Below are 9,923 nucleotides of genomic sequence, written 5' to 3' on the forward strand. Positions count from 1 at the left end.
AAAAAAAAAAAAAAAAATCAAATGTCAAACACGAAAGGATTTCCATCGGCAAATTTTCCAAAACTCCGATCAGTGCTGATCAACGTGAAAGACAGAAACAGGCAGAGGTATGGAAATTGGCGATTCTTGGGGTTTAGAAAACCACTATTTCAAGTGGTTCTCCAGTTGTTAGGTGTAAATCAAAGTGTGGGAAGGGAAAACAAATAGAAAAGTTTACTGACGAGGAAACTGGAACAGAATTGAGGTAAAATGTAAACTTCCTTCACCCCATAACTTAAATGGGGTTTAATTTACGGGCTTTACCAAAATATCTGGCAGGATTAAGAACCCATTGAGAAATAAAACAGCATACTGTGACTCAACAAAGATTAGGTAAAATTTTGTTCAAAATACTGTTGACCATTCTGACAAAATTGGGGTTTTCCTATAAATGAGTTAGTGCTGTATATTATGGGTGGTGAAGAGGATGCTCTTGACCCTATTTTTGCAAAATGATGTTGGGTGTGTTTCCTTCTATCTTTTGGGAAAGGTGAGAAGAAATGTCCCGCCGCTCCACAGCCACATTTAGCTGCAAAGGTACACGTGGAAAGAATCTTCGCCAAAGTCATGGTGCGGTGAATCTAACTCTGTAACTGATATTCCTAGCCTGAGGTGCCAAGCGCCTGCGCAGTCACCTAAGGCGTCGCGCGCTGCAGGAGGTGGGAGACCCCCGTCCTCTCCCCTCATCCTCAGACACGGACGCGAATTGGACCTGAAAGCGCAGGAGAATGCACCTCACCTCACTCAACCCCAGCGGGGGGCAACAGAAGGCCAGAGGAAGTGAGTAGGACCAAGACTACAGAAGCAGGTGGGCTTTGTACAGAGTTGAGAACTCCTGGGTGCGAAGGCAGCACCAGTGCTCCGCCCCTCCACTCAGGCGTCTGGGTGTTGGTGATCTGCCTTTCCCCCTAGCTGGACCCGCGGGCTGGCCGCCCCAAGATTGCCAGACTGACATACCTCGCTGCCTCCCGCCCCTGCCTCCACCCCCGCCTCATCTTTCCTTCGACTTCACTGCGATCGCAGGTTGGGATCCTCTGTCCCCCTCCTAGGCCCTTTCTCTACCCAGCATCTCAGCTGATTGACTGCATCTGAGGTTGCCTGACCCCTTGGCGGCGACCGAGGCAGCACGGGCAGGAGGAGTTGGCCTCAACATGAAGTGTAAGCCGAACCAGACGCGGACCTAAGACCCCGAAGGGTTCAAGAAGCGAGCGGCGTGCCTGTGCTTCCGGAGCGAGCTGGAGGACGAGGTGCTGTTAGTGAGTAGCAGTCGGTACCCAGACCGCTGGATCGTGCCGGGCGGGGGCATGGAGCCCGAAGAGGAGCCCGAAGGTGCGGCAATCCGAGAGGTGTATGAAGAGGCAGGAGTTAAGGGGAAGTTAGGCCGGCTCCTGGGGGTATTCGAACAGAACCAAGATCGCAAGCACAGAACATATGTGTATGTACTGACGGTCACTGAGATCCTGGAGGATTGGGAAGATTCAGTCAGCATTGGGAGAAAGCGGGAGTGGTTCAAGATTGAAGATGCAACCAAGATTCTCCAGTGCCACAAGCCTGTGCATGCTGAATATCTGGAAAAACTAAAGCTGGGCAGTTCCCCAAATAACGGAAACGCCATGGCCCTGTCCCAGCCAGATAACTATCCCTAGTATGTACTGCTCCTGCACAGACTTCTGATTTTCCACCTACTTTAAAATAAATAATGCTTTGAGCACCTCTGATGCCATGTTCAGTCTCATGGAGAAGAGGGAGGCTTCTTTTTTACCTTGGTAAACAACTGAATCATGCTTGCAAACTGTCTCAGTTGCCAGGCAGGGTTTTGCAGGTAATTTGCAAGTTTTCAGATGCTTTGAAAATCCCTTATTGGTAAGCAGAAGCCACGTGAGATTTTTTTTTTTAAAGGTGCCTTAACTCTTCACCCTTTCCTTGTGGGGAGTATATGTGTGTATGCGCTCTGTTTTCTTTGTTTCATATATCTATGTGATTGTGTATGTGCATTTTTTGGTAACAATCTTGTGTGTTTCATAGTGGATGCCTTTAAAATCCCATGGGCTCAATTGTGTGGGTATCTTTTGTCTTTTTTTTTTTTTTTTTCTCCTTAAGTTGGTTTCTCATTTATAGCATTAGTCCTTGTTAGCCAGCCCTTCCTTGGTGAGAATTGGTTTAAAAGCTGAGTTGTGAACAATTTAAAAAAAGCAAATAACTAAATTTATGGTTTGTGTTCTTTCTGCACTCAACTACATCTTGAGCAATGTGATCTAGTTTGCCTTTTTCAGAAATGTCTTTGGTTATTCCTATGCACATCATTTGATTTTCTAAAATTTTTCACAGTTGGTGATTTCTTCATTGCTGTCTTGTAATGGCCATTTGATACATAGTTCAAGTGTAATTTAATGAAGTATTACCTTATATAGGTGGTCCCTGGGTGGTGAAAACAGTTAAGGTGCGTAGTTGCTAACAGAAAGATTTGCGGTTTCAGTCTGCCAGAGGAAGGCTTAGCAATTTACTTCCTAAAATTCAGCCACTGAAAAACCCCATGGTGCACAGTTCTACTCTGACTCACATGGCATGGCCATAAGGTGGCAAACAACTTAAGGTTTTTGATTACTTTATAGAGGAGATATTTCTCTGAGGCAGATATTGGTAGCCAAACATATTTTGATATAGAGGCAGCCCCTGGATTATAAATGAGATCCTTTTCTAAGCGTGTCTTCAAGTTGAATTTGTGGGTACATCGGAACAGGTGCATATGGTCCTTATTTACCCTTACTTTAGTGCAAGAATAGAGCTCTGGTGGCACAGTGGTTGCTATGAGTTGGAATCCTCTCGATGGCAGTGGTTTAGTGCAGAAAAAGGCTAGAAGCCTTTTCAATTATTTAAAAGTTGCATGTGTAGCAAGTGTAGGTGATTTGTTATGAAGAATTTGTTTTGAGTAGGAGTTGGTTCAATCATTTCAAACTAGGGCAAATGGACATGACATTAAAGGGCAAGTAAGAGTTATAACTCTGATGTTGGTAACCCTGGAGACTTCTTGTATACAACTTATCATGAAAACTCCATTGCCCCTTTCTCCTGGTTCCCTGTAAAAGCCACGATTCCCTCAAAAATGAATTTATGAAAAAAATGTTATTTACCACTTTTAATTTAGTGACATTGTGGATAAGCTTTCCAGGATAGCACTAGCCACAGGAATAGAATCTTATATCGTGATTGCATTTCAATTGACTAAAGTAGCTTTCTTGATATTCCATTGTTACAGATTTCTCAAACTGTTAGGACACCTGAACAATTTCTCTTAAAGATCGTGGATAAAAGTTTTGTCTAATATAATCAACTGTTTTTGGTGCTGAATTAAGAACTAGATTTATCCTGATACTTGACTGAAATCACGAATCCCATATAAAATACACAGGTCTCTTTTGGAATACCTTCTATTCACACACATGTATCAGAAATTAAACCCAAATCAAAAACCAACCCCACTGCCATCTAGTTGATTCCTACTCATTAGGACCCTATAGGATAGAGTAGAACTGCCCCATAGGTTTTCCAAGGCTGTAAATCTTTAAGAAAGTAGACTGCCTCATCTTCTTCCTGTGGAGAAGCTGGTGGGTTCAAACCACTGACCTTTTGCTTAGCAGCCAAATGCTTTAACCACTCTACCACCAGATCCCCTTTATCAGAAACTGGATAGAGGGAAAGCCTATTTTGTGGCACATGTACTTGGTGATGGAACATTATTCCTTATTTTTAGGACAACCTAGAATATGCCATATATCTTAAAGATTGTCACATTGTGTCAAATAACTTTTTGGAGTCACTGTAATGCACTCAGTATTGAGAAATTTTGGGTTTTACTCTGTAAAGCCTAGATTCCTCTTATGGAACTCCTCATCTCCAGGGAAGGCTAAGGAAAAGCCTACTTTGTGAAGAGACTATGGATAGAGGATATCTTTCTACATGCTAAACTGAACATCTTAAGAATGTTCTATAATCCAATAAAGTATAAAATGGGCAATAAATGCCATTAGTTTTTTCACAAATTAACCTTTTAAGAAGAACACAATCAATGGTAAAACTTAATGGTTTTTTTTTTTTTTAATTTTGGTGCTGCTGCTGTTTTTAGAATAAGATCTTTGCCATATAAAAATGCAGCTAAATGAAGTCCTCATTATAATTAACAAAAATTAAACTAATACTGTCAAAGAAAGAAGCAGAGCTGGAAAACAAGTAAGTTTTTAAAACCAATTATGAAATTTCATATTCTAAATTATGCAGGATAGTGGAATACTGTTATAGAAAATTCTGTCTCTTCATGCAGAAAGATTAGTCTTCTTATTTTTAAACATACTTTTAAAATCCCACAAATTGACCTTTCCTATTCTGATATTCCAAATGGGAATTCTGAAATTCTTTAAACGATACACTAGCAGGAGAGAACCTAGATTATGTTATGATTTTATTTCATACATAAAACTATCTCCATCTAAAATGCTGCCACAAATACCTGGGAGATTTAACTCATACATGGCATTTTCACAGATAATAATTCACAACCTTATTTTTTAATTTTTGAAAGAGGTACTTGAAAAATGTGAAAAGTAGAATGGTGATATTAACCAGCTATTAAGAGTTATTAGCCTAAAATATTTTGCTGTATTTTGTTCAGAACCATTTCTATTGAGTAATGCCACTTGCCAGGATTTTCTTCAGTACTCAGATATCTTCAATTTATGCAATTAGTAAAATTCCCAAGGATTTTTTTTTTTTATAAATCACAATACAGCATTTTATAATTATGTCTTCAAGATAAACTTTCAAATTCATATAGGTTGTTTTTGCTAAATATGCTCCTTGGGTTCAGTCTAGAAATGATTAAGTAGAAGTGTCTAAGTAGACGTTCACCTTAAAAATAATTTTTAAAATTCTGGCTAAACCAGTTGAGACAGAAATAACAAACTGGCAGTGCCTATAACCACCAGCTTCCAAAAGTTTGATTCACAGTTGGAATTTTCTCCTTACAGAGTCAATACATAGTACATATTCATTATTTATGTGATAGTTGCATTAAACTTGTATAGCTGAATTTTTTCAGCTCACCACCCCTAAAAATAGTAAAACAAAAAATGAAACTGTGCACTGATCAAAGGTAATTAACACTTTCATATAAGAGGTAGAAATTTATTTTCATCATGTTTTATAAACTGGACAAAAGCCTACTCTTAACTTAAAAAATGTTTTGAGAAGAGATATTGGAATAAAGGTAATATTGGTATGCTTGATAAAAATTTGCCTCGAATATCTAATGTATACTATTTTCTAAGAAACCAGTGTTCTGTTTATCAGATCATTGTTCAATGAAGCAGCCCTGAAAGAGGAAGCTATACATTTTTAAATCTTTTGTATGGTTTCATTAGAACTGTTGTAAAAATGTAAACATTTTTGTATTTTAAGATACAAAAATTTAAATATATACGTATGAGCAGGAACAGGCAGCTTGTAAAGTAACAGCAACATTAGAAGGCTTTTCTGAGGCATTTGATTGCTAACCAGAAGGCTGGCAGTTCAAACCCACCAGCCACTCCTTGGAAAGAAGAGTGGGCAATCTACTTGCATAGAGATATCACCTCAGAACCCAAGGAGGGGTTGCTATAAGTAGAAATCGACTCGACGGCAGTGAGTTCGGTTTTTTAGGTGACCCTGATTTAAAGCACTGAAGCTGGAGGTTCTTCTCTCACTTCTCTTTATGTGGAATTAAATCATAAGAGCAGCAATTTCCCCATCAATAAATGAAGCTGTGCTGAAATTAACAAATGTGGGGTCTGTTCTAACTTTTTTGTGTGTCAGGAAGGAGCAGACATCTTAGAATATGAGAAAACACTGGAGATCCCATCCAGGCAAGATGAATGCCTTCCTAAGTGTAAAGGGCTGTGAAGCTGAAGCTGCCCCTCTATCCCTGTTCTGTAAATGAGTTCCAATCCTAAGAGCAAACAGTTCTCTAGAAACAGCTGTTTCCTGGAAAATGGGAAGTGAAAGGTCTACCTCAGACCCCGTATCACTTAAAACTGGACAAAGCTTTCAATTCCAAGTTCCCCCTGCAAGAAGGCTCCACGGATTACAAGAAATTTTTTTTTCATCCATCTTTCCCGGGAAGTTGTTTACTGATTTGAGTCTATGCTGATTTTAGCAGATTGTTTTGAATTTCGAGGCACACAGAGCCAAGAGAACTGTAGGTGGTAGCTGTAAATTTTAAACTAAAACAAATAATGGTTTGGAGTCCAACAGGCTATGTCTCAAGCCTGTCTTGACCATTTGCTAGCTGTGTGGCTTCTGCCAACTTACTCTGCCTCTCTAATTTTCAGTTTTCTCATTTGTAAACTGGAGATAAACATAGCCCTTAACCTTTTCAAAAAGCACTCTTTCTGAGAAACCCTTCTTGATTTCCTGGAGTAAAGTGTACTCTTGCTTTCCTGGATACTCCATTGATTTTTTATATCATTGTTATGTTATGTGCAGTCGAGTCGGACTCCTCCTTGGGCTTCCAGGGTGGTATCATTTATGTCATAATTGTTACTAAAATTGTATTATACTTATTAGCTTGCATGCCCACTAAGCTCTGGAGTCTCCAAGCTTTGGGACTCAGACTGCATACTCTTTGTGTCCCTAGAATCTGGCAAAGCCTGAATATGGTGTCCTACTGTCACTCAGAGCATGTTTATTAGATAAACAATTGTAATACCTGATACATGTTGAAAAATATATTGCTGTTTTACTAGATATTTGTTAATTGGAAAATAAGAAAAATGAAACACCTTAAGACTATGATCTGCATTCAGATTTATCTGGGGAAGAATAGTGCCAATATATTCCTAACTTCTTAGTTTCATAAAGTACCATATGATGGGCACCACAGTGGAGCTGCTGAAGGCTTCACAAATACAAATGATAGAAGTGCATGGTAACCCTTCAGTAAGTATTTATTCAATGTAAGAAACGTTGAATTAATACAAATCTGCTAATTAGATTATTTTGTTGTATTTATTGATAAAAGAGATATATAGCATTCTTAATTACATGGTAAAAAGCTTATGCATATAAGCCAGTGCAAAACCAAAGCCTGACAGACTGGACCAGTGAAGATACAATGAGCAACTTTTAGATTTAGAGAGAGTGTTATTTACATAGACAGCAAAAAAGAATAAGCCAAAGGTATCAGCTCTACAGATGCTGAATGCACACACCCTAAAAGATAACAAAGAAACAAAAGGGGCAGGCTGGATTACTGCAATGCGAGGTGTGGGATACTCAATTGCTGAAGAGCCAAATCTAGAGAGCAGCAAAATGGTTTTATATTCTGTAGCCCTATTCTGAGGGTGGCAGGGCAAAAAAGCCCATATCTCATTAGAACCTGTGGTAACTAATGCTAACTTCTCAGGGAAGAAAGAGATGAGTGGGAGATGATCTCATAGCAGCTCCCTACAGTTTCCCATTTTCTCATGTTCCAAGAGGATCACAGGGTATTCAACTAAAGCTCAGATAAGATTCAGTTCAAGCCTATAAGGACACATTTAGGGATGCCAGGGTACCATGACAAAAACATTTCCCTCCAAGCCCACTGTCACATATCCAGGTAAGAATTATTTTTATAAATAAAGACCAACTGTTGTGGCTACTGGAGCTCTGGTGATGCAGTAATTAAAGCTTTCAGCTGCTAATGAAAAGGTCAGTGGCTTAAACCCCTGAGATGCTCAATGGGAGAAAGATGAAGCTGTCTGCTTCCATAATGATTTACAACCTTAGAAACCCTGTGGGGCATTTCTACTCTGTCATATATGATCGCTGTGAGTAGGAATCTACTCGGTACCAGTGGTGGGTTGTGACTACTCTGAAGATACGTAATGAACCCCTGCCCAATTTGGTTCAGATGTTGAGAATGATGATCACACACACCAAGAAAATACTCAAAGATTTATTAGTCATATAATGAGGTTTTTTGGGGGGAGAAGTGCAGACTTCACAAGTTAGTCCAAAAATGTCTTGAGAGTACAAGAAAAGGAGACTGGCTTGGGGTTTTAACTGTAGTTATGGGGTAGGGCTGGTGTGAGAGTTCTCTTGTGCAGGCTGGTGCATGCATAGTTTGAAACTCTTGCCAGTGCCAAAGGAGGGTGCAACTAGGGTTTCTTGTTAGCTTTCCCAGATGTAGGGCAGAAGAGGAAGAGGGAGAGATGAGGCTGAAAAGATGTCAATGCTCAAACATTAAAAAAAAAAGTGGAGACATATTCTTTATTATAATTCACCCCTGATGTTTGATGACTAAAAGGTAGCATACTTCCTTTCATTGAATGTGTTTAAATAAGTCATATTGCACTCTGTGAGACCTGAAGCCTGAAAAGAACGTGAAAGTTCTGTTGAATGCCTTGTCTAGAGTCAACCATTGTGTATGAGAAGTGAAATAAATGTCTTGATCACTATCAATAATATATGAAATTCCAAAGAGGATAAGGAGTGTCTTGATGAGACTTAATTTTGTTTTAGTATCTGTAGAGACATGTGATCTTTGTTTATATTTGGTATCTGGGAAGCAAGAGATTCCCAGAGTTCTTCATTCCAAAGAGGGTAACCTTGGATAAAGAATTTGTGTTTCTACCATTGGCTGAACCAGACAGCCAAAAATTTGCACAGGGGGTTAGCTCTTTTCCTGGACATCCAGTGATAAGATGATTCCACAAAATTTAGCCAATTATGCCAGTACTTGGGTCCTTTGTTAGGACACCCTGGTTAAAGAATGAAAAGCAACAACATTCCACTGAGCTCCGTTATGTATGATGGTGGTATTCTATGAAGTATACAAACTCACATTGCTGTTCACTCATTTGGTCCCAAGGGGGATACTTAGACAGCCAAGGCATCTGAGAGAAGGGTAACCTCCACCAGCACCATGGGAAATGGCAAGGGACTAAGGACAGAGGTAGCCACCCCTTCCTGTATGTGGAATACGCCACTGGGCCCAGATTTGACTCCATTTTAGAGCAAAGAGGTCTCAATGGCCTTTCTGAGCTTGTGGAGTACTATTTTCATTACCAACGCATAGTGGGTAACTTACTGTGGAGGGTCACAGGCTCAGGGGCTGTGAGAACCTCTATTTCCATGTGGGCTGCTCTAAAAGCATACAGCATGGGGCCTAAGAGGGCAGTTTCTTCCATCAGAAGGCCATAGGCAACTTATGACCATCATGAGTGGTTCAGAGACTCCAGGACAAAAACCAAACCAAACTCACTGCTGTTGAGTTGGATGCGACTCATAGAGACCCCTCCATGGGTTTCCAAGGCAGTCTCACTATGGAAGTAGATTACCCAATCTTCCTTCTGAGGAGTGCCTGGTGCGTTTGAACCCTCCAGCCTTCTGGCAGTCTAAGCCTTAGGCACTACACCACCAGAAAGTAATGGCATTAATGGGCTTAAATAAAGCTTAGTAAATGACAAATTTGTGGCCTCCAAAACACAAAAAGGCCTAAAAGGTGCTCGGGTTTGTTAAAGATTGTGGGTGCTAAAAGGGTCAATATCTGTCTCTTTACAGTGTAATGGATGGTGCAACCATTAGCTTTCCAAATAATTTTCAGGAGTTTAACAGAGACAATAAGGACTTGCAATATATGATTACTCATCACCTTTTTGTGAGCTCCTTAATGAATATATTTATGTCCTGAATTAGTATTTCAAATGAGTGTGCTTGAAGGAGGGTATCACTAATGCAACCAACATCTTGTCTGTGCTTCTACATTCTTTTATTTTATTTTTTATTGTGATTTGGGTGAAGATTTACAGAGCAAATTCATTTTCCATATAGCAGTTTACATATACTTTGTCTCATGACATTGACCACAGTTT

General features: G+C 39.8%; 1 protein-coding gene across 1 annotated transcript; it reads left to right on the forward strand.

Annotated features, from left to right (window-relative positions):
• The first annotated feature begins 1,190 nt into the window (after positions 1–1,190).
• Positions 1,191–1,685, forward strand: LOC103209176 (diphosphoinositol polyphosphate phosphohydrolase 3-beta-like). Its single transcript, XM_042782832.1, is given in 1 exon segment — positions 1,191–1,685. A coding segment is annotated over 1 exon segment (495 nt).
• Positions 1,686–9,923: the final 8,238 nt, after the last annotated feature.

Source organism: Orycteropus afer, unplaced genomic scaffold (genome assembly GCF_000298275.1).
Source record: "Orycteropus afer afer isolate SDZICR_OR568_19922 unplaced genomic scaffold, OryAfe1.0 scaffold00485, whole genome shotgun sequence".
NCBI lineage: Eukaryota > Metazoa > Chordata > Mammalia > Tubulidentata > Orycteropodidae > Orycteropus > Orycteropus afer.